The 23,344-nt window shown below is 48.3% G+C and overlaps 10 protein-coding genes across 10 annotated transcripts; 7 read left to right on the forward strand and 3 right to left on the reverse strand.

Moving 5' to 3' along the window:
* The first annotated feature begins 2,122 nt into the window (after positions 1–2,122).
* On the forward strand, positions 2,123–5,019 carry P153DRAFT_307043 (uncharacterized protein). The gene is made up of 2 exons (XM_033664648.1): positions 2,123–2,343; positions 2,563–5,019. The coding sequence occupies exons 1-2, from the start codon at positions 2,182–2,184 to the stop codon at positions 4,969–4,971; spliced, it is 2,571 nt and encodes an 856-aa protein (XP_033528533.1). The 5' UTR covers positions 2,123–2,181; the 3' UTR covers positions 4,972–5,019.
* Positions 5,020–5,252: 233 nt separating this feature from the next.
* P153DRAFT_307044 (meiotically up-regulated gene 190 protein) lies at positions 5,253–9,561 on the forward strand. Its single transcript, XM_033664649.1, has 3 exons — positions 5,253–6,614; positions 6,664–7,030; positions 7,081–9,561. Exons 1-3 carry the CDS (start codon positions 5,556–5,558, stop codon positions 9,372–9,374), a joined length of 3,720 nt encoding a protein of 1,239 aa, XP_033528534.1. The 5' UTR covers positions 5,253–5,555; the 3' UTR covers positions 9,375–9,561.
* Positions 9,562–10,039: 478 nt separating this feature from the next.
* P153DRAFT_105890 (uncharacterized protein) lies at positions 10,040–11,342 on the reverse strand. The gene is made up of 2 exons (XM_033661878.1): positions 11,130–11,342; positions 10,040–11,012 (listed from the first exon to the last, which is right to left on the reverse strand). Exons 1-2 carry the CDS (start codon positions 11,247–11,249, stop codon positions 10,227–10,229), a joined length of 906 nt encoding a protein of 301 aa, XP_033528535.1. The 5' UTR covers positions 11,250–11,342; the 3' UTR covers positions 10,040–10,226.
* A 1,061-nt stretch (positions 11,343–12,403) lies between these two features.
* On the forward strand, positions 12,404–13,326 carry P153DRAFT_363134 (uncharacterized protein). Its single transcript, XM_033667304.1, has 3 exons — positions 12,404–12,620; positions 12,669–12,700; positions 12,756–13,326. Exons 1-3 carry the CDS (start codon positions 12,540–12,542, stop codon positions 12,880–12,882), a joined length of 240 nt encoding a protein of 79 aa, XP_033528536.1. The 5' UTR covers positions 12,404–12,539; the 3' UTR covers positions 12,883–13,326.
* A 37-nt stretch (positions 13,327–13,363) lies between these two features.
* P153DRAFT_363136 (HSP20-like chaperone) lies at positions 13,364–14,343 on the forward strand. Its single transcript, XM_033667305.1, has one exon. It carries the CDS (start codon positions 13,447–13,449, stop codon positions 14,026–14,028), a length of 582 nt encoding a protein of 193 aa, XP_033528537.1. The 5' UTR covers positions 13,364–13,446; the 3' UTR covers positions 14,029–14,343.
* Positions 14,344–14,513: 170 nt separating this feature from the next.
* P153DRAFT_363137 (ATP phosphoribosyltransferase) lies at positions 14,514–16,277 on the reverse strand. The gene is made up of 4 exons (XM_033667306.1): positions 15,882–16,277; positions 15,683–15,717; positions 14,970–15,632; positions 14,514–14,922 (listed from the first exon to the last, which is right to left on the reverse strand). Exons 1-4 carry the CDS (start codon positions 15,896–15,898, stop codon positions 14,687–14,689), a joined length of 951 nt encoding a protein of 316 aa, XP_033528538.1. The 5' UTR covers positions 15,899–16,277; the 3' UTR covers positions 14,514–14,686.
* On the forward strand, positions 16,243–17,221 carry P153DRAFT_105399 (ribosomal protein S28e). The gene is made up of 5 exons (XM_033661877.1): positions 16,243–16,485; positions 16,532–16,584; positions 16,635–16,649; positions 16,724–16,807; positions 16,860–17,221. Exons 2-5 carry the CDS (start codon positions 16,539–16,541, stop codon positions 16,919–16,921), a joined length of 207 nt encoding a protein of 68 aa, XP_033528539.1. The 5' UTR covers positions 16,243–16,485; positions 16,532–16,538; the 3' UTR covers positions 16,922–17,221.
* On the forward strand, positions 16,856–18,615 carry P153DRAFT_363139 (thioredoxin-like protein). Its single transcript, XM_033667307.1, has 4 exons — positions 16,856–17,422; positions 17,488–17,587; positions 17,743–18,114; positions 18,167–18,615. Exons 1-4 carry the CDS (start codon positions 17,348–17,350, stop codon positions 18,280–18,282), a joined length of 663 nt encoding a protein of 220 aa, XP_033528540.1. The 5' UTR covers positions 16,856–17,347; the 3' UTR covers positions 18,283–18,615.
* P153DRAFT_381335 (uncharacterized protein) lies at positions 18,353–19,711 on the reverse strand (the record flags this gene model as incomplete). Its single annotated transcript, XM_033670035.1, has 3 exons — positions 18,353–19,107; positions 19,162–19,429; positions 19,502–19,711. The coding sequence occupies 3 exons, from the start codon at positions 19,709–19,711 to the stop codon at positions 18,353–18,355; spliced, it is 1,233 nt and encodes a 410-aa protein (XP_033528541.1).
* A 1,234-nt stretch (positions 19,712–20,945) lies between these two features.
* On the forward strand, positions 20,946–22,927 carry P153DRAFT_331012 (ornithine aminotransferas-like protein; the record flags this gene model as incomplete). The annotated part of the gene is made up of 4 exons (XM_033665454.1): positions 20,946–21,518; positions 21,566–21,927; positions 21,977–22,678; positions 22,742–22,927. Exons 1-4 carry the CDS (start codon positions 21,341–21,343, stop codon positions 22,925–22,927), a joined length of 1,428 nt encoding a protein of 475 aa, XP_033528542.1. The 5' UTR covers positions 20,946–21,340.
* Between the last annotated feature and the right edge of the window lie 417 nt (positions 22,928–23,344).

Raw genomic sequence — 23,344 nt, forward strand, 5'->3', positions numbered from 1 at the left:
AATCTATAACTAAACTTTTATATAACCTAATATATATAGCTTATAATAGCTAGTACTTCTAAAAAGAGAGGTAAAAAAAGTATTACTAGTTATATATATAATATAATAGTATAATTAAACTATTACTAACTACTTAAAGCCTTACTTCTAGTAGAATTATAAAGGCTAGTATTATAAGTTTAATAGTAAAGATATATAAATATAAGATCTTTTATAAAGTTATACTTAATAGTATTAAGCTAAAGGTAAAGTATACTTATAATCTAAGTAAGTAAACTATAGTAATAGTATTTAATAACTATTATTAATTACCTATAGATAAATCCCTTTATTAGATTAGTAAAGCCTAAAAAGACCTTAGGTAAATAACTTTAAAAGTACTATAGTAGAAGGTAATATATAACCTTACTAATAACTTTCTTAATTTATATACTAATAGTATCTTTATTAATAAGGTTTATTTCTAACCTAGTATAATTTATACTCTTTAAGTTATAGTTAAGTATACAGCTATAGTAATTTTTAAAAGTAAGTAATAATACTTATAAACTATTATATAGCTAATATACTTCTAGCTACTAATATTATAGCTATTTATAGTAAATAAGTTACTATCTAACTAAAAAATATAAATATTACTTTTTATATAATACACCTTCTTTATACCCTCTAGCTAATAATTAATACGTAGCTAAGTATAAAAGTATATAAATAGGCTATAGTATTAAGTATTAACAGCCCTATAAATATAGAACTTAAAAAGAAGTATATACTTTATAAAATAAGTAACTAATTTATAATAACTAAACTTTAAAACTATACCTCTAAATTCTTTAATAACCTTTTTAAAAGATTTTAAAATACTTTAAGTACTTATTACGTAGGTATTATAAACTATAATAAATACTTAATAAAGTAATTTATAGTTTCTTAGGCTCTTTACTATATAGTTCTAGGTATACTAAGTATAACTAATATACCTCTTTTTCTACTTTACCTTAATACTAAACTAACTAGTAAGATTAAGTTACTTACTAAAAAAAATAAGCCTTAAATAGCTTATAAGTATAATAGTTACCTAGTACTATTACTTATATTAATTATTTATAAAGTAGAAGCTGTAAAGAAGGCCCTATATATATAATAGTATAATTAAACTATTACTTAAGCTAATAATATATAGAAAAAGTTATACTAAATAAAGATTCTAAGTAAAAGAATAAAAATCCTAAGTAGAAAAATAAAAATCCTAAGTAAGAAAATAAAAATTCTAAGTAAAAGAATAAAAATCCTAAGTAAGAAATTAAAGATCCTTAATTAAAAATTAAAGATCCTTAACTAAATATTAAATTTTTTAATTTTAATATAAGGCTAAACCTTACTTTTAGTTTATACTATAATATAAACTTAAAAAATATAAATAAAAAGTAACTTTAGGTAATAATAACTTAGCTAGCTATAAAGATATAGTAAAAAAGAAAAAAAGGTAAGTATAATAGTTTTATTTTACTATTACTATTACTTACTATTTATATTTTTAGAGGCCTAGCGTAAATAAGCTAAAATTAAAGATATAAAATATACTATTACTACTACTATAAATAATACTACTAATAAAAATAATAATAATAATAATAATAATAACTTTCTAAAGCTAAAAGACCTTAATAACTCTAAGTACTATACCTCTAAATAAGAAAGTAAGTAAACTAGTTTATCTAAATAATATAGTAAATAATAGAAACCTAATTTACTAGATTTTAGTAATAGTAAAGTAATACTAATAGTAAACTATTACTTATATAGTAGCTTCTTATAATATAAGTCTTCCTATAAGGCTTAGATTAGGTAATAAAAGCAGTTTAATTTATAATATAATACCTAACTATAATAATAATAGAATTATTAGCTTATAAAAGAAAAAATATACTTAGTTTACTATATTTAGTAATATTTAGTTCCCTATATAACGCTTTACGTACTAGTAATTATTGTAATTATACGGTGTAACGTTTTAATTTTGGTGGTTGGCGGATTCGGTAAGATGGCCGACCGTACTCGGGCGCACAGACAACGATTGCGTAGGGCGATGTCACAACCACGTCGCGACTGCAGGGCAAAATCTACCAACACTCACCCGGGCGCATACAACTTCAACATGACAAACCGTCGATAGCTCCGATGTCTTTGCAAGTTTCAGACGACAAGCTCGGCGACGCCATCCTCCAGTCGGTGCAGCATGGAGTGTTTCCGCAAGATGAGCATGTGGCATCTGCGACGGTGCCACCGAGCGCACTACCAAAGCTGCTAGAGGTTGTTGAGAGGGCAAGGGTGGACACACAAGTAGGTTGGAACTGCAGCGTGTGTCCTGTTTGAAGTACAAGCCATGCGCCGACTGTTGAAAGGCTTTGGAATATTGCTCGACTGACAAGACACGTCTTCTCAGCAGCTTGTGCAGACACGACGCATGTCACTCTTTCGAATCCGCAAAATGGAGCATGGCTTGTACTTCATAGAGGCGCCACCACGCACAACCTAGGAGAAGCTGACAAGGTGCTGCAGAACGAAATCCGCAAAGTCTCTCGCGAAGCCGCACCCGACGTCGACGGTTGGATAGCCCAAGCGCGCAAACTGCAGGACGACATCAAGCGCTCGCAAGAAACTGCCAAAGACATCGTACAGCAAGCAGAAGCAGGCAAGGACAACACAGCGCGCGTTCAGGATGCGGCGAGCAAGACCAGCCTACTACAATCGGAAATTGCATACAACGAGAGCCTCGCGCAGGTCCTGGAACAGTTACGAGACATCTCCGCCCTGTTAGACTCGGCGCGCGATGCTGCAGTTGGTGGACATGTCATGTATGCGCTAGACAGGATGGAGGATGCAGACGAGGCTTTCAAGAAACTGGGTGCCTTTCAGACTACGAGAGTAGTTGGCGTGCTGAAGACCAAGCAAGAGACCTTGAGGAAGGCAGTCGTGGAGAATATCACAGAGTCATGGAACGGCCTCATCCTAATCGACGTCGCGAACCGCAAGATCTCACTGAGAGAATCGATCGAACAGGAAGAAGTCGTGGAGATTCACACCGTTGTCGAAGCACTTACAAGATTGAACCTTCTCGACAGCTTCCTCTCTCGGCTAAGCCGCGACCTAGACAGAAGTATCATAGCGCCTCGACTCACGACTGGCACCGACAGCGTTGTATGTGGCTTCGAGGTCAGAGGAGATGACCTTCAGGGCACAGGCCCCATGAACGATGAGGGTATAAAACCTACGCTGCAAGACATCCACATCATAGCCGAGTACCTGAGCACCCGCCTGCCGGAAGCAATCGCCATGCCGTTGTCTTTGAAACTAGTCCCTGTCATTGCGTCGCGGCTGATATCCAATCTGCTTCTCCCTGCTGTTCCAGTATCGACAGACGGGGTGCACGAGTTTCAAGAGACACTGTCATATGTACTGGGTCTTGTCGAGTATTTGGATGAGCTTGGGTGGTCAGGACAGAATCGTCTGACAGAGTGGGTTGACAGGTCCGCTGAGATCTGGCTGGCCAAGCAGAAAGAGGCTGCCATCGGCAAGGTACAGATCATGTTCCAGAAACAAGTTCAGGAGAAGACGACCGTGGAAAGAATCGAGACACAGTTCATCTCCAAGGGTGACGCACTACATGATGGCCAAGAAGAAGACAACGAATGGGGCGCTGACTGGGACGAAGGAGAAGACCCCGAAAAGGAGGCAGAGATGTCCAAAGCTCTGGAGGTAGAAGAGGAGGACATGAGTGCTTGGGGTATGGAAGATGAGGAGCCCGCCGAAGAATCCAAAGCACAAGGTGAAGCACACGCAACGAAGCAAGCAGACGACGAGGACGCAGAAGATTGGGGTGCTGAATGGGGCGATGGCGAAGACACAAAGCAAGTTTCAGCACTGGATGTTGTAACAAAATCACCAGAGAGACCAAGGACGAACAGAAAGTCTGTATCTCAAAAGCCGCCTAAGGAGCAGGAGGTAACATTGCGAGAAACGTATACGGTGACGGCCATTCCCGATTCCATCATGGAGATTATCATCCAAGTTGTTGCAGATGTGGAGACTCTGAACTCACCTGATCTCGTCAGGTCTGCCATTGCACCTGCTAGTGGGGGTCTTTACACTATTCCCAGCTTGTTGCTTGCCATGTATCGAGCTACAGCCGCAATCCACTACTCGAAAGACATCGCTGGAAACATGCTGATCTACAATGACTGCCAACGATTATCGGACCGCCTACGAATCTTCATGCAGGAACAAGCCGAGAAAGACACGGCTTCCAACCTACCTGAGTTGCTTCGGCCGTCTGTTCGTCTTAAGCCTAGACTCGATGCCGACATTAAAACAATCGATGGCTTCGGCAAGCGCGCATATGGGCGGGAGATGGAATCACAACGACAAATAGTGAGAGACCACCTGGAGGATGCACAGGGCTTCCAAGGATGCACCAACGCTCCCTTCTCGACAGTCTGTGACGACGCGATCGCCACGACAATTGACAGAATAGGCGACGTGAAGAGACAGTGGCAGCCCATTCTCTCACACTCGGCGCTGCTTCAATCTCTTGGATCACTAGTGTCAACTGCTCTGACAAAGTTCGTCAACGACATCGAAGACATGCCTGATATTGCCGAAGACGAGTCGCGCAAACTATATAGCTACTGCAACTCCCTCACGACACTATCTCAGCATTTCCAAACACCAAATGACGCTGGAGAGACGAGAGACATGTCAGGCATATATACGCCTAATTGGTTCAAGTTTCAGTACCTGTCTGATATCTTGGACGGTAGTTTGGCGGATATCAAGTATTTCTGGACAGAAAGCGAGCTGAAACTGGAGATGGAGGCGGAGGAGGTGGTCGGGCTGATTGAGGCGCTGTTTGCGCCAAGCGAGCATCGCAGAAAGGCAATTGCTGAGATTCGAAGAACGAGTATGCGCTAAGTCCTACGGGATATTTTATTTTAAACTACATGTTCAGATACATTCAATGCCTTGTGTTTCTCATCCCTTGGTGAAAACAAACATTCTCAAAATCTCAAATGGTGTCATGATCTACCGGGTCGTGAGTGCCGAGCACCTGGATATCCCCGCCATCGGGTCCATGATCGCCCCCAAGAACGCGTCAAAAGCATCGACTAGGCTACGTCATACCTTCCGATCGAGCTCACGAACGGCAACAACGGCTTTTCAGTGCAGCTTTTGCATGCCAAGTAGTGCTTCATGGCAGGTTATGACCGAGAGAACCTTGTCGGCACATTCATAACCATAAATCGTAAATACAAACGGAGACGTAATTGGTGACTTGTACCGGCATCGACATCCGCACCTCGTGATTCAAGCTCTGTTCAGCGCATTCCCTGTTTTCTTGCTCGGAGATTTATGAAACATTGCCCAGCGATTGACGACGACTCGACCTCACGAATAACTGATTGAACAAGGCAATACAATCACTTTCCACAACCCATCAGCACAAACCATCAGCACTACCCTCCCCGCCATCGACATTGCCTTCAGCAAAACTCGTCATGTCCGGCATCGAGGATGTACAGAGTCAACGCAAAGACTACAGACACCCACACAGCGGCCATAACCCGATACCAACAATATCTGGATATCGCGAAGAGCAGCAACGGAGAGATGAGCGATACGGCATTCCAGACGACCAAGAGGAAACGAACGAACGAAGCAGACGTGACAAGCTCGGTGATGCGTACAACGCCTTCACTGGCAAAGATGACGACAATGCAGCGGATAACGGCCCTACATACCCAGCCGTAAACAAGAACACGATACAAGATGAGCCAGAGGCGGAGGATCATGCTGGACAGACCCACTTCTCGAAAAACACACAATCAACACAAGACCAGGGCTCTCAGGACGGGTTCGAAGACACCACAGAGGGTTCACAGTATGAGTCAAATCCGAAAAAGGCGCGCAAGAAGATGAAGAAATTTAATGCCGATGGAACGAAACGAGAAGTTACGGATCCAATCACACATCTGCCCGTCACAATCCATGATTTTACCGACAAGGACCTGAAGAGCATAGAGGTCAATAATCCGCCTGTGGGTTTTGAACCAAAGACAAGGACCGGAACGGATGGCATTGAAAAGACAGACGAGCATTTTGAACAGGACCAGCAGGATTCACAGGACTCGCACGCCGGCATGCAAGCACTCTTTCCGCCTCCCGACTTCGATGCAACACGAAACGAGATTACCACTGTGTATATGCATGCCGTCACAGTAGGCCTAGGAGTCATTGCTGTTAGTCTAATAACAGTGAGTGCGCTGTTTTCACCCACACGCCACACAACCAACTGGACAAGACACATGTTCCGGGTTGTCGAATATGCATCCATGCTGGGGATCTCAGCAGGTATCATAATATTCATGCGGCAATGGACAGCAAATAGAATTAAGAATGTATGGGATGTCGAGGTTTGGCATGCAGAGCGGAAGAGAGGCCGAAAGCTGGCAAAAGGCGCGAGTGCTGAGAGTGCGCAATGGCTGAATTCTCTCCTTGCGTCCGTGTGGCCGCTGATCAATCCTGACTTGTTTACTAGCATCGCTGATACTCTTGAGGTAATGCTTCCGTCTACACTGTTTACAACGAATCATCTAACGTTCATAGGATGTTATGCAAGCTAGTTTGCCGAGCATGGTTCGTATGGTGGCCGTCGAAGATCTCGGACAAGGAAGTGAAGCGATCCGAATCCTCGGCGTCCGGTGGCTTCCCACTGGCGCCGCTGCCAGATCTGTTGGCGCCGATGGAAAGCTAAAATCTGCAGACGAGGAGAAGGGCGATCGAACTGTACAAGACAATGGCGAAGGCGAAGATCCAGACGCAGCGCATGATACTATGGAGGCTGAAGAGGGCGATTTTGTTAATGTCGAGGTTGCGTTCGCATACCGACCCTCTACTGGACGAGGTATCAAGTCACGAGCAAAGCGTGCCCATCTTCTTCTCTCATTCTACCTTCCTGGAAAAGTCAAGCTTCGTACGTGTACTCTTTTCTCCAGATACCAGGATCTCTGCTAATATTTTCAGCCGTTTGGGTACAGTTGTCAGGATTTGTTGGTGTTGTACGTCTCCGACTGCAGCTTACTCCGGACCCACCGTTTTTCTCAATCTGCACTTTGTCCTTCTTGGGCCAACCGAGAGTAACTCTTGGATGTGTGCCACTCATCAAAAAGGGCCCTAACCTCATGGATGTGCCCCTGATTTCATCTTTTGTGCAGTCTTCTATAGATGCTGCACTCGCCGAGTACGTGGCGCCCAAGTCACTGACGTTAGACCTCAAGGATATGATGATGGGCGATGACTTCAAGAAAGACACGCTTGCGCAGGGTGTTTTCGTCGTTCGCATCAAGCATGCTTACGACTTCAAAGAAGGTGACGCAAGCTTTGGCCCCCTTATCAAGGGCTCTGCAGACCCGTACGTAAGTGTAGCATGGGCCAAATTTGGGAAGCCGTTATGGTCGACGCGTGTCTTGCAGAAGAACATGGAGCCGTACTGGGACGAGACATGCTTTGTGCTCGTTACATCTGCTGAGCTTGACGTTGATGAGAAACTGAGAATCCAGCTATGGGATTCGGATCGCACGACTGCTGACGATGATCTTGGACGCATCGAGCTAGACATTAAGGAGGTGATGAAGAGCAAAGAAACCAATGGCAAAATGTGCGATCGGGACGACGGTTTCAGGGCCGTCAAGGCTGGTGAGCCCATGCCTGGCAGGCTAGTCTGGAGCATCGGCTACTTCTCCAAGAATAGGATTACCGACGAGCAGTTGACAAGGCAAGAGGAGGATCCCAATATCAAGACTATAGAGCAGCTGAAGAAAAAGGTGTACGCAGATGCTGAAAAAAAGCTCAGAGAGGCCACCGAGGATCATCGAACTGAAGTTGAACAACAAAAAGCTCAAGACTTCAAGGAGCGCCAGGATCAACTCATTATCGCTTCACCACCAAGCGAAGACTACCCATCGGGCATTCTCAGCATCCAGATTCATCAGATTACAGGGCTGGAACTGGAGGTTCTGAACAAAACCAAGGCAGAGGAGAAGGGCGCAGCTGAGGACGAGGATGACGGAGATGATCATCTTCCATCTGCGTATTGCACAATCATCCTGAACCACAAGAAGATCTTCAAGACCCGCACAAAGCCAAAGAACGCGAAGCCGTTCTTCAATGCTGGTTGCGAGCGCTTTATTCGCGATGTCCGGAATACAGAAGTTCATATTGCTGTCCGCGACAATCGCGTTCACGAAGACGATCCGTTGCTTGGTATCATCTATCTCCCGCTTGAGAAGGTATTCCACCAGCGCAGTCAGGTCAACTCTGTTTTCCCCCTATCGGGTGGAGTAGGATACGGGCGCGCACGCGTCTCCATGGTGTTCCGCAGCGTACAAGTCCAAATCCCACGAAACCTGCTCGGCTGGGAGTACGGGACTTTGGACATCAAATCCGGCGTGAAAGCCATCAACCTTCCGAAAGACCTGCAGCCTCTCAGGATGAAGGTCCGCTCTACGCTTGCCAAAGACAAACTGCACTCTCGCCGCAGGAATGGCAGAGTCAACGAGGAAGATGGTCAAGCTGTATGGACAACACGCGGAGACCGCCCCATCCGCCTCCCAGTACGCATGCGCTACTCCTCACCCCTAGTCGTCGAATTCCGCCAAGACGCCACCCTACGCGACCACACCCCCGCCTTCGGCATCCTCTGGCTCAAAGACATCCCCGACAACGAGCAAACCACCATCCGCCTCCCCATCTGGAAAGGCGACCTCAAGCGCGCAGAAAACAACATCCTCACCTCATGCGGCGAGCAAGTCGGCGAAGTCGAAATGACTCTCACCTTCTGGTCCGGCCTCTCGGGCTACCACAACGGCCTTGCAAAAGGTGACAAGCATCTCCGCCAGGTCATGGAAGTCCTCGACATCTGCAATGACCAGGAGTGGTCGGACTGGGACGACTCGGACCACGGCGACAACGGCGCGCCGAACCTGCGCTCCAGCGCTTCGCACGACGACGACTCGTCTTCGTCGTCGTCGTCGGATGATGATGAGGACCCAAAGAACTCCAAGCCCGACTTCTTGACTAAGCATAGAAAGACGGATTCGAAACTCAGTGAGGATGGGAAGCGCAGTACTCTGGATTCGCTCAGGGATTACAAACAACACACTAAGGAGCTGCATCGCAAGAATCGCGGTATTATGCAGTGGAAGGGCCCTCGTACGCTGGCGTGGGTGAAACATGTTGCTGGGCGCGGGACGCACAAGGTGAGCGGCTTGTTTCATCATCATGATCGGGATGGAGTGGGTATTGAGACGGAGGTTTGATTGCGGGGCTTGGAGGGGATGACGTGATGTGTGTGTGTATATGTATATATATTTGGCGTTTGGGTGGGTGGGAAAGCATACGCGGTGTTCAAAAACGTAGCATTTTGGCGTTAGTGGAATTGCATATGCTGGTTTCCTCGATTGAGAGTGGAGAATTTGTCCAATTTAAATACATGCGCATTGCGCTGTCTGCACGATCAACCTATCATATCAAAATATTGAACCCCCTTGACCCGCTCCTCACTCTCTACACCCACATCGCACCGCATCGTATTCCAGGCCGGTCCCACTACTCTTCGCCAACAACACCACGTCCGTATCCGGGATCATACGGATGGTACTCAGAGTACGGATGCGGTGGTCGCGGACCCTCTGCGTTCTCCGCATCCTCTCCACCTTCGTCGTCAACTGTGCCTGCAGAATGGTGCGAAGGCGTGTGGCTGGTGGAGAACGAGGTTGCTGCTCCGGACGCAGGGGCGATGTCCATGTCTACCGTTGTGCACGGGGAGTGGTAGCGGGGGCGGTTGTGCATAGCTGTGTGGGAGGAGGTACTCGAGTGGCCTTGGTGGGAATGTTAGTTGACAGTGGGTTATGTAGGGTGTTGGGGTGTAGTTGATAGGGGAGGATGATGATGATGATGATGATGATGTGAGACGGAGGTAGTATGCGGCGTACCTGAGCTGACTGGGCGCTTCCTTTTAAGCTCTTGTTGGCGCTTGAATTCGGGAAATTCTGAAGGTTCCAGGTAGGGCCCGCGCTGTGCGGGTGAGGGTGTGGGTGTCGAAGGTGAGTTGCTGGTAGGACGGTCTTTGTGGTCCTGCGATAATGCCTGGATAGTCATGGGTTGTGGGGTCAAGCTGGACTCCCTCGGTTCCGATGATGTCTCGCTCTCGCTGAATTCGATGTCATCTGGGTAGAAGGCCTTTGTCGTAGGTGAAGAGAAGTGAGCACCCATGTTTCTAAAGTCTGTCGAGTCGACTCTGATTCTCGAGGACAGTGAAGGCGGGTTTTCTCGGACGCCTTGTTCGACCCTTGGATAGGCTCGCTGGGAGTGGGTGTCAGAGTCACTTGAGCGAGAAGACATGATGCGGGATAGTCGAGGCTAGTGTATGAGGCGGATGCTGCGGTAGGATTGAGGAGAGGGATACGGAAGATCCAGCCGCTGATCGAAGGAGTGGTGAAGTTGAGTGGAGTGAAATACACCACGTTAAGAGTATACGCCTGAATGAGTGTGGCTTGCCAGCAAGAAGGTAAGGAGTGATGGATTGAGGTTCTCAAACTTGTTGAGTTGGTGATGAGAGATGCGCATAATAGCAAAGCTATATAGCAAGAGCCAAGAGTGGGCACGTCCTTGAGGAAAGACGTCGCCATGCTTCGAGGCGGAAAACTGACGATGTGTGTATGATGTGTTTGGTCTTTCAACTGTGGTCGCACTCGCCGATCCGACGAACATATGATGGCACTGACTGTTCGGTCCAGGACGTGGATTTGTATGGAAGCTCCGAAACCCGATCGTAGGGCGTCTGAATCCCAGAGACATGGGCGCGGTTGCATCGTCCGTTCGGACACATCTGCAAGGCCGCAGTCGGTACTGCATTCGATGAATGGTAGCCCTGCAGACGCGTTAACACCTGTCATCTGTCAGTTGTCAACCGGTGCTAGTTCGCGTTGATTGTAATTGTAAGGAATGTTACATATGCCACTGTAACCATCCCGAAAGCTTAACCTGTTCACCTGCATCGGGGCTTCACCCACCTGACCGTGGTCTGAACTTGGAAACATGGTATATGAAACTGTGGTTGATGCCATGTCCGTGACTGTCGATCTGGAGCGGGAACAACCCCCAACCAACCAAGTGCTGAGTGTTAACTCCATTAGGAATAATCAGCTTACAACTAACATGCCATTGACGTTGTTCCAGCAAAAAGCGGACTGCTACGATTCGTGACTAAATCCTTAGGATAGCGGCCAAAGCGTGTATGATTGCCAATGATCCTTCGTCTCATCTTCTGCACGGCGCTTATTTGACGTCCCGAAGGTTGGAAGCCTGCAAGATGCTTCCATGGCTGGACCAAACGGGTCGGTCGTCCGACGCGCAAACGCACGTGGAGATTATGATATGCAGCCCATATGCAGAACCGGAACCCGCGTCCATTGCTGTCCACATTGTCCAGGCGAATACGTCAACCCTAAGAGAAGCTTGAGCGGCGCAAAATTGATAAAATGAGTTAATCCTTGAAGTACGCGCGTAGATAGCAATGATAGAGAAGAGGGTAGTTTGTCTGGAGTGTCAAGAACTGCAGTGATGCCAGTTGACCGGAATATGCAAGCCGCCAAATTGCAAGCCTTCTATTCGTGAGGGAATATGATCGCCAGAGGCTTTTCCAGGAAAAGATAGCCAACGGAGCATGTGCTTCACCGCAGATTTAGGTACCTTGTTTGGCGAACAGATTGATCTGACAGATGTCGAAATGCGCGCATGCCATCGGTGTGCAGGCTGAAACTGCAGTGTTGCATGGCAGCATTGTGATATGTATGCAGAGAGAGTAGCGTGTAGATATGGAAGCTAAACCTGGATATCTGCGAGGCAGCGGCACGTCTGCTCGGAGCGAAGTCCCATGCCATTATCCTTTTTGGGCATCTTCTCTGCGGTCGGGACGATTATCAAAGCCGTTCTTTGCACGACTAGGAACACAATCGTGAGTGACGTGTATGGGAGTTGAGATGCAAGAACCAGGCGACTCTTGAGGCTGAGAAGAAAAACTTAGGCCGAGACCTAGAGAGCACGATGAGTTGCTCGGCAACTCTTTCTCATTGGAATCGAGGGTGCAATGCAGGACTAACACTAATTGTGGTGGAGGTGCAGATCAGCGACGTCACCGGGTTCACGGTATCGCCGAACACACACTAGCCTTGTGGTGAAGGCGACGCGGGGGGAGGCAGGATCGATGATGTGCATGTCGGCGAGGCCGTCTACTGCTTGGCGCGGGCTCTCAAAGTTTCCCAAGTGCATGTATGGACCGAAACATGCAGCACTTTACTTCCATAGATGTCGAGGTCGTCATTGATCAACGGCCGCTAGTACCGTGAAGCACGGCCCTTCGGCTATGGTAACGACTTCGACTGTTGACATCAGCAACATCTGCAACATTTGACGGAGAAACAATGGCCAGGCTATCAGGGCTGCAAAGGGATGTACTGTCGTTCTACAGACAGTGTCTGAGAGCTGTGCGAGAGAAGCCGAGTGTACGGCGCAAAATATCCAGCCCTGAGACTCACGGCTAACACCAACAGGACACACGCCCGCATTTCCGCGATTTCGCAAGGTACATGCTTTAGCTCTGACGATACGATTTGGCAGAATTCCTGACGATATATTAGAGGAGAGTTCCGCAAAAACATAGGAGTAGGCAAGAAGGATTTTGGCACTATCGAATACCTTCTCCGAAGAGGTCGCAACTCGCTCGAGTCTTACTCGGATCCCGGCATCAAAGACATCCACAGGTAGAGCTGCGGTGGGATGTGCTCATGGACAGAAAGAGTTGTTGGTAGCCAGAATAGCCAGAGCAAGCAGTAACTCAGTCGAAAGCCTCCCAGTGTCGGACTCACGTGACCGTGCCAAGACAGTGGAAAGTTCGAGAGGTCTTGGTGTTGCTGTATACAGTGTTGGGGAAGGAGACCGACACGAGACAAAAGCACTGATAATTTCGAGAAGCTTCCTCAAATGAGGGTCGTTGCTCGATCGAGTTATTGGCATTGGAATGATATCATACATCATGAGCCCTGGATGTTTCTAGACTCGACCCGAAGTACTGCCGAACTTCCTCACGCCATGTAGACAGGGGAGGCAAGGGATTTCTAGCAACACTGCGATTCTTCCAGAATCTCATCACTCAAGTATATAAACATCTCAATCTGTCTCCCAAGTTCATCATCAGAACAACAGTCATCGAACACAATCATCAATTCTTCTATGCAACCACTGCGCACTTCTATCCGACGAATTCCACAACAACTCAATCATATCGCGAAACCCACAACAACTCGACGCTTCGCACACACACCACAAAACATGTCTCTCTTCCCACGCTTCACTCAGGAGTTTGCTCCCATGTTCCGTCTCTTCGACGAATTCGACCGCCAGGCCTTCCGCAACATAGACCGCGAATTCAAGTCCGTCAGCTCCTTCACGCCGAAGTTCGACGTCAAGGAAACCAAAGCGGGCTACGAGCTGCACGGCGAGCTCCCTGGCATCGAGCAAAAGGACATCGACATCCAATGGACCGACAACAGCACACTCACCATCTCGGGCCACCACGAGCACGTCCGCGAAGAAGGTCAGCGCCTACAGCACTCCATCGAAGAGGGCGAATCAACTCAGCAGAAGAAACTCCAAGCTACCGTTGACGACGCCGACGACGCCAACACCGAAACCCAGGTCTCCAAGCAGCCCGAGCAGAAAGACCTGGCGAAGCATGAGAACTCGCCTCGCTACTGGGTCAGTGAACGTAGCGTTGGAGAATTCCACCGCAGCTTCGCTTTCCCTGCCCGTGTCGACCAGGATGCTGTGAAGGCGAGCTTGAAGAATGGCGTCCTGAGTATTGTTGTGCCCAAGGCAAAGGCCCCCCAGCCGAGGAAGATCGATATCGAGTAAGCGCCGTGCCTTCCGACATTCAGGAGCGCCTTCGATACTCGCTTCTTGGTCTTGTTTTCTGGTTTTCTGTCAGTGCAGGATTGTTAGAGCGACAACGAGAAAGATGCACAAGAGTATTCTTTCCTTCATCCAGAATGCAAATGAGAGCAGTGACGAAACTAGTGGATCTGATTGGTTTATGGATGGAGTTATGCGACCAAGTCGTTTTCTGTGTGTCCTTCTTAGCTTTCCTTGCGCTTAATGTTTAACGAAAAATAATTTGGGGTTGTAGTGTCAAAGTATGAATGTATGTAGTTGCTTAAATGGATGAACATGAACGGATGAAATCAATGGTTGCGTTCATATTCACAACATATGACGACTTGGTGCTGCGTAGTCCCTGTTGCTTCTATTGTACACTTCATCCGTCAACCCATTGACATGTATTAATATTCAAATTTACACAAAAATAGCACTTCACGGCTAGATAACTTCAAAGCGTGGTAGAGTTCAAACCAATATGTCAATTCGTATTTTCATGGGAAGGCTCGTCATGCTTAAAGATGTCTAATCTCTCCAGCCCATATCTCATTTCAGATGCTGAAGATACCATTCAGCTTTTTCGAAAGCACCATATGCAACCATACAGTTCCTTCTTCTATTTCACTTACCAGGCCTTCTAGTCTGTCCTCGAATTCTCAATCTTCGTCACCAGGATATCAGTAGCGCCAGCCGCCGTCAGCTCGTCCATAGCGATAGCAATATCTTTTCGCAAGACCATGGCCTGAATGGCAACCCACCCTTCTTCTTCCAGGGTAGTAACTGTGGGTGCGCGTTTTCCGGGAGTGACCTTCCTAGCAGCATCAAGTTTCACGCGCGCGATGTTGTATGAGCAGAGGACGTATTTCTGGGCAGCTAGAAGAAGTTAGGTGATGCCGGTTGGGATCTGATGGTGAACTTACTAATGACACCCTTTATCCTAGCTGTGATGAGTTCGACAAGCTTGGGGTCTGAGGGGTGCTTCGATTTGACCAGAATGGCGCTTGACGAGACGACTGTTGAGATCGCCTTCAGGCCTGCCGCGCGCATAGTCTCTCCAGATTCAACGAGATCGACGATGCCGTCTGCGACACCTAGCGCGCAAGCCGCCTCGACACTTCCTCCAACATATTTGATATTGGTCTTGAGCTTGGTTTGGCCATTGGCCTCTCCGTTTGTTGCGTCACCCGCTTGCTCTGCTTCTAGTCTCCTGAAATAACGCTCTGCAAGATTCGTGAAGCTTGTGACGACGTTCTTTCCGATCAGATCCTCTGGCTTCTCCAAGCCACCCTTTGATGGTACTTGTACCTGCAAATCGCACTTTCCGAAGCCAAGGTCGAGCACCTCAGTAACACCGGTAGTCTCTGTTGGTGGCACTGCACACTCGTGTTCCTCCACTTGGTCCCGCCCAGTTATTCCAAGGTCAACACGACCTTCTCCTACGAAAGTTGGGATGTCTGCGGCGGGCAGGAAGACCAGCGCGAGTGGTAGATTCTTGACAAGAGCGATGTCGAGACGCGAGTGACGGTGGAACTGGATGTCCGAGCCGTGGAGGAGGTCAAGGCAGACTTGGTGAAGGCGGCCCTCTGTGACAGACGTTAGCACAAGTTGAATGTCGATAGTGTTTGAAACATACTCTTGGGCACTGCAAACAGCAGACGATCATTCAGACTATTACCCAACGTGTCAGTCAAGACCGGGAGACTTCTACTGCCTTGTCGATGTCTAGGCGCAACATTTGCTACGCCATTTGTATCGTTGACTCCGATGCTAAACCCCATAGTGTCGTTTTGGAGAAGCAATGAAATGATTGAGAGGAGAGAATATGCACATACGAGTTGACGAGATCCATGCTGATTAATATCCCTAGCAAGCAATTCGAGGTGTGTTGTATGCAAAAGCGGTGCAACAAACGTTCGCCAGCCTCAAATCTTCTTCTCTGCAGGCTAAGAGCGAGTGCCCACGTACGTGGATCTTATTGGATGTTGACGTTAAACGGACGTCGGAGATATGCGTCTTGTGCAAATAGATGCGCGTTTGTTACGGGTAGATGTGTCGATTTGTTGTGTACAAGAATTAGGTTGGTAGATATGCGCCTCCGTGAGTCAGTGAGGGGTACCTTAAAACCTGAGGAACATTAGTATCCTCTGTGTGACAAATGCAACTAAGGTGTGAGTACTATCACTCCACATTAAAGAATAGTGTTTTAGCGATGAGCTCAACTTTTACAAGCCCGATATGCGGCTTTAACTTCGGCGGATGACGTCCAATCGTCCAACGGTAATCAGCATATGCAAGATGCCCCGCGATCCACTCCTTCAAGCCAATCGTGCAAGCGAAGGCGGTGAGTGCTGGCAATATACTTTGACGTCGATACCCCAAATTTCCCACAGCTCACATAACTTGCAAATTCAACGTCGCAACCAGTCCCTGTCAATTGTAAGTTAGATTCTGCTATTCACAAGATAAGAACTCATCAAGATAGAGCAATCATGGATACAGCCAAGGCTCCCGTTAAGCTCGTGAAGGTCACTCGTGGTACGTACACTCTACGCGGCTTGGACGACGCGTGCTAACTCCCTATGCAGTCCTCGGACGTACCGGTATGTAGCATCACCTCGAAGCGCGCGCGACGCAACGCGATAACGACCGTCTCACATCGTCTAACCTACCACAGGCTCTCGCGGTGGTGTCACCCAGTGCCGTGTCGAGTTCATGGACGACGAAACCCGAAGCATTATCCGCAACGTCAAGGGCGCAGGTACAAACATTCGAAGACGGAGCATCAGAGCAAAGGCTAATGCACGGGGCAGTCCGCGAGAACGACATCCTCTGCTTGCTTGAGTCTGAGCGTGAGGCCAGGCGTCTGCGTTAAACCCAAGTTGGGTTGTACAGCTGCGATTATGATCAACGATATCTAGAGGGGGATCACAAAAGTTATAGCATGGGTCGGTTATGCATGGCAGTGGCGTTTTCCACAGCGAAGGCGCGTGCGGTCATGAGCTTTACTGGCACTTTCATGAATCGATGAACTCCTCCAATATCCATCGTTTGCCAGATTTTGCAGGAGCATGAACTTGAGCTAGTCCAGCTAATAGGATGGCACATGCAGTACTCTGTGTAAAAAGTGAGTCTAGAGATAACGCGCCATCGTGACCTACCCTCCAACGGGCCTCGGCTATTCGGTGTCCTGAACTCCAGCTCCCCAGAATCCCTATCTTACTACACCTTGTCACACAACCTGAACGAAGGATCCTGTTTGTTTAATCTGGAGTCCTCAGCTTCCGGCCTTCAAGAAACTATGTCGAAACCAAAGATCACGCTCTACGTTGACATTGTCTCCCCATTTGCTTACATCGCATTCTATGTCCTGAGGGTAAGTTATATCATTGCACAAGTACACGCACTGTGTGACAAAGGTTCTAATCGCGACATGTGCAGAATTCACCAGTTTTCAAGCAGTGTGACATCACGTACACGCCTATCTTTTTAGGAGGCTTGATGAAGGCTTGTAATAACACACCACCACTTCACATCAAAAGTGAGTCAATTCCTACCAGCCTTCCGGCACATAGAAGTCTCACTTTGCATATCACCATACTTGTGGACTTCGGGTCATACGAGGTTCTTGCACGTGCAACACGTTATCTGGCTCTCTCCAAGACTACATCAAATGCACTGCCTAACAACCCCCAGACAAAGACAAATGGATAGAATCCGAACGCGTCCGCCTCGCTCAAACCTTCTCCGTCCCCATTACCCCCAAAGCCCCCGTCGGTTTCCCCCTAAACACTCTCCCCATCCAACGCGTCCTAGCCTCCCTCTCACTCTCTCACCCCGAGTCCGTCACCAGCGCGGTCGCCCTCTTCTACCAGAACTTTTGGGCACATTGGGCGGAGCCGACGAAACCAGAGAACATCTTGGCAACTATCGAGGCGGTTGTAGGGAGCAAGGAAGATGCGAGGAAGGTGGTGGATAGAATGAAGAGTGAGGAGGTCAAGGCGGCGTTGACGGCAAATACGGATAAGGCATTTGGAGAGGGGGCGTTCGGCTTGCCTTGGTTTGTTGGTGAGTGGACGATCGTATTAGGGCGAGAATGCATACTAATTAGGTGTTACAGCAACGAATACGAAGGGGGAGACACAGAGCTTTTGGGGTGTTGATCGGTTGGGACAATTGTGCGATCATTTGGATCTTGAGAGGCCAGGTGGAAAAGGATGGAAAGCGATGCTTTGAGGGGAGTAGGTATAAGAAGTTCGGCATTTGATACAGAGCAATGGAGGTTGATACTTTCCGGAAACTCTCCTCATTTCCCATAATACACAGTTCCCCAGCTCTCAAAAAGCCCGTCGAGATAACCGATCAACATACCCCTCAATCCTGGGGCGGTTATTATCCCATGACAAACCCTACCCACCGCCTTCGATGGCTCTTTTCGGTATATCCAAACTTTCTCCGTCACTCCGGTTGGCAATCGACTCGCATTGAAGACACCAGTGGTGATCAAAATAATCAACATAACCATACCCCCAAACATCGTCAACCACGGTCTCTGCACTTTCACGCCTCGGTACCTTGTCTCGCTGTCTGTGCACTTGAGCAAGACAGTGTCGAGCAGTTGGCAGATGAGCGCTGTTACGAGCGCAATGATAGTACCGAGAAGCCAGTCAGATTGCTGGCTAGCTGGCAGTGAGATACATCCGATGCCGTTGATCGAGTCAACGACGATGTATCTTTCGCAATTTCCTGTCGTTATGGCAACGGCAAAGTCGCGGAATGAAGGTGAGCACCAGAAGACTGAGAAGTCTTTTTGGCGCCGCCCGACGACAGCAGCATGGAGACCGTAGAGTTGGAGGACGACGAGTGTTAGGAGGAAAATGAACGCGAAGAACGCGACAATGGCGTAACGGAGAGTGCCAGGTGCGGGAGTTTGCTGTTTCTCGGCAAAGGGCGGGAGTGATGCTTGAGCTTCGACGTCTGAGATATTTTGAGTGGCCGATCGTGTTTCCTGATGGTTTGGATCGCTCGTAACCAAAAGTGGGTCGGTGGTTTCTTGTGTCTCTGAGTAACTGTCAGACCTCGAAGATGACGAGTGCGGGCATAGATGTCACGTACCATTCGGTGTGCGCTCTGCCCTCTTCGATGAAAATAGCCCTACCAGGACCGCATGCTTAGCGGAGGAAAGCATGTGTTGGACTGCTGCCCAAAGTTCCCTCACGCCACCATCGTGTTTCTCGATGATGAGAACCACCATCTGTAGCATGGCTCCAGCATCTAGCACCAGCGTCAATGGCATCCATACCAGCACCTCGCTTGGCTTTAGTGCAGTACTCTGGTAGGCCTGTACAGTAAATGCAATGGCTAGTACTGCAAGACCTAGAGCCTAACAATGATCAGTAGAGGTTCGTTAACACTGCGATGCAAGAGGAAGGCATAACGCCTTATTGTCTCGTACCAGATATTGAGCTGATTCCCATCTAACAGCACGGATGATACAAGAAGGTAAATGGAACAGCAACAAGAAAAGAACTAATAACCACGGCATCATGCTTCCACCTGATGCGGAGCGCAAATAGGTCTTTGGACATTCTTCGCGGGTCTTCTCGAAGGCGGAGAAAGTCACGTTCGGGGCGATTTCAAAATCAGGCTCAAATGGGCAACTCATGTTGGGTAGATGTAAAAAGAATACCCAGTGTCATGAAATGTCGAAGGTCGTTTGTCGGCTACACACTCAACTACCTTTTATAGCCGTAGTATGTCCTGTTTCTTCGCAAACTTGCTTTCTTGTAACCTTTGCTTCCCATCATCCGGTTGGAATATACAGAACTCAGAGAACGCATAGCCCTGCAGCTGAACTCTCTTGCATGCATCTCTGCAGACCAAGGGTAATCTGATTTGGCCTGAAGGGCGTGTAGCCTTGAAAAGGCGTTAACAGGGGTCCAAATATGCGTCCAGCTGAAGACTGCGCCTAAACTGAGACGCTCCAATACATCGGTGAAGTGAGGCTTCTAGTGCCTATGCATGTCCATTGGGGAAACAGCGTGGTTCATGCGAAGTTCGACTCAGCCTTCCAGTGTGCCTCGTTGGTCGATACTACGAAAAAGAAATAAAGACGTTCAGCCTTATGGGCAACAGGAAATCGTGATTAACTTTGTGGCTGCTGCGGGGAAGTTGTGTGGGGGTGGGAGATTTCTTCAGCCTGATGCAAGTCGTAGAGGCGTACACATCTGATGATAGCTGACCAACTGTGTCCAGTGATTGATTTACCTCTTGCATTCAAGCATTACGACTGTAGTCGGACTTCGATGGCTGTGTTTCCTCGCCGAATGGATCGCAGCGACGACATGTTAACAATTGAAGTCCCTTCTTTGAAAGAAACTATGACTTCATAGTGTTGCCTACTTCTACCGCCCTGCTTGTCTAGATCCGTATCGGTGAGGCGTTTTTCATTTACCTGAGTTGATGGAAGAAGACGAACCTCAAAGCAACGAGGCATAAACCTCAGCCTTGTCGGCCCTTCACACAAAGCCTTGATTTGATGTGTAGACCGAAGATGCGGGGTCAAAGTCGTGCTTACAACATCCGAGACAAATGCCTACCTTTTTCAATTTCCAATGAAAAAATTGAACGTGCTGAGGGAAACCGTCTTTGAAGAGGGTCCTGGAGATGTCACCGCATAAGAGTGTTCCGTACAGAACTCATACACGTGCGTCGCGGCACAAAACCAACCGAACTACTGCATGTAGCCTGGCTTTCTTTTGAATGCACGACTTAGCTAGGCAGGTCGCAATGAAGGGAATGAGTTGGCGAAGGGTGAACGGCAGCCGGAGGGTCCGAGGTTTTTGATTGCTCGACAAATGACGCGTCGCGTCAAAATGGCAAGAATAACCCCATCGCGACCTACTCGTTATCTTCAACTTATATGTTTTGCCTTCATCCTCGCCATACCGGCCTCATCTTCGGCGTTTGTCGCGACTGAGTGTTTCCCCTCACACATCATGAGGTGAGCCAATGACAAACGTGCTAAATGTGTCTCCGCTCTCAACCGAGGGGCTCTCGTTGGCTTCGTACCCTAATGGCAATTGGAAACGATATACCAACGCACTAAACAAACAACTTCCTCTATGCGCAGGTAGAGGCTAGGTACGGCACCATCCTCAACAACAGAAGAAAATAAGAACTGCTCGTGTCCCTCTCTTTCTCTCCAGTCTCATCTTTGAACATTTACATTCTTCCCCACCAAACTGCCCCACGTCAGTACCCAGTGTTATCTATCAGTTATACAGCAACAACAATGGCTCCTGGCGTACTTCAAAATGACGCGGGCAATGGCACAGCTCTCAAGCCAACTGCTCGCGCGTTCCACCCCACAGGCACACCAGACCCTGCGAAGTATCATTCCTCATCCTCAACAGAGGCTATGGATACGGAAGCCAACTTCGCTGCGCACAACTACCACCCTCTTCCAATCGGTATGCCTTTGACAATACTTCGGCTGTTTTAAACTTACTTTTCGCAGTCTTCGCGCGCGCAAGCGGGTGCAGCGTCTGGGATCCTGAGGGCAAGCACTATCTCGACTTCCTTTCCGCGTACAGCGCTGTGAACCAAGGCCACTGCCATCCTGAGCTTGTCAAGGCCCTGACCGAACAGGCGTCGCGATTGACGCTCAGCAGCAGAGCGTTCTACAACGATGTATTCCCGCGCTTCGCCGAGTATGCGACGAAGCTATTTGGCTTCGACATGATTCTCCCTATGAATACGGGCGCTGAGGCAGTGGAGACGGCTGTCAAGATTGCGCGCAAGTGGGGATACAAAGTGAAGGGCATCCCACAGAACGAGGCGTTGGTATTTTCCGTAGAGGAGAACTTCCACGGACGAACTGTAAGCTTTTGCAATGGTATTGCTATCTCATGCTAATGTATGATACTAGTTTGCTGCCATCACTATGTCCACTGATCCCGAGTCACGCGACAACTATGGCCCATACCTTCCCGGTATTGGAAGCGCTTGCCCTACGACTGGGAAAGCGATTCGGTACAACAACGTGGACGATGTACGGGAGATTTTCGAGAGACACGGAAAGAACACCGCTGCATTCTTGGTCGAGCCCATCCAGGGCGAGGCCGGCATTGTTGTACCAGATGACAGCTACCTGCGAGAGGTCAGGGCACTATGTGACAAGCACAATGTTCTCCTCATCTGCGACGAGATTCAGACAGGTATCGCGCGGACAGGCAAGATGCTCTGCCATGAATGGAGTGGAATCAAGCCTGACTTGGTCCTGCTCGGCAAGGCTATCTCAGGTGGCATGTACCCTGTCTCATGTGTCCTGGGCTCGAAAGATGTTATGCTCACCATCGAGCCCGGTACTCATGGTTCGACTTACGGCGGCAACCCACTCGGGTCCGCCGTCTCAATCCGGGCCTTGGAACTCATCCAAGAAGAGAACATGGTTGAGCGTGCGCAAACCTTGGGTGAGAAGTTCCGCGAGGGCTTGAAGAACATTAACAACCCAATGATCACGACTATTCGTGGCAAGGGCCTGCTAAACGCCATCATCATTGACGAGAGCAAGACGAACGGACACAGCGCGTGGGATCTCTGCATGCTCTGCAAAGAGAAGGGATTACTGGTAGGAAGAGCTCTCAAGATTGCACATAAGAAGGAGGTTGACGCAACTAACACTGTGCAACAGGCAAAACCGACTCACCAAAACATCATCCGTCTAGCTCCACCGCTCGTCATTACGGAGGAGGAACTTGAGACGGCTCTCTCGATCATCAAGGAGGCGATGGAGGAGCTGCCTAACTTGAAGGGCAAGAAGGAGGAGAAGGTGCTCCCACCTGGTGAGAAGAATGTGCATATTGGAGTGGATAACTGATGTCGTTATTCCGCTTGATACCTTGTAGATGTTGGTCGCGGCTACGACCTGCGTTGGCGTTGATGGTGAAGGACCTTGCGCATCTCAACCTTTGTAGGTTGTTTTGAAAAGGCTCATAGGGCTAGCATCCTTTTGTAGTAATTGTTGCTATCGCGCATTAGGCATGCGGTTTTGAGGTTTGGTTTTACAGTTACAGGAGTCAAATTCGTAACGCAATCGTATCCAGTCGCAATTTCTTGATATTTGTCGTGATCGTGAGCGCGAGTTTTTCCCAGGAATGCTCTGTTCACATTGGGCTCAGCGTTTGGGTGTTATTCTAGGCCTGCAGGGGGCAGGACATGACACAAGCTTTTCGGCAGGGGCCAGACGGCAAGCGATCATCTGGCTCCACCGTCCCGATGCACATCTATTATGTCA

The sequence above is a fragment of the Dothidotthia symphoricarpi genome (genome assembly GCF_010015815.1).
Source record: "Dothidotthia symphoricarpi CBS 119687 unplaced genomic scaffold P153scaffold_2, whole genome shotgun sequence".
NCBI lineage: Eukaryota > Fungi > Ascomycota > Dothideomycetes > Pleosporales > Dothidotthiaceae > Dothidotthia > Dothidotthia symphoricarpi.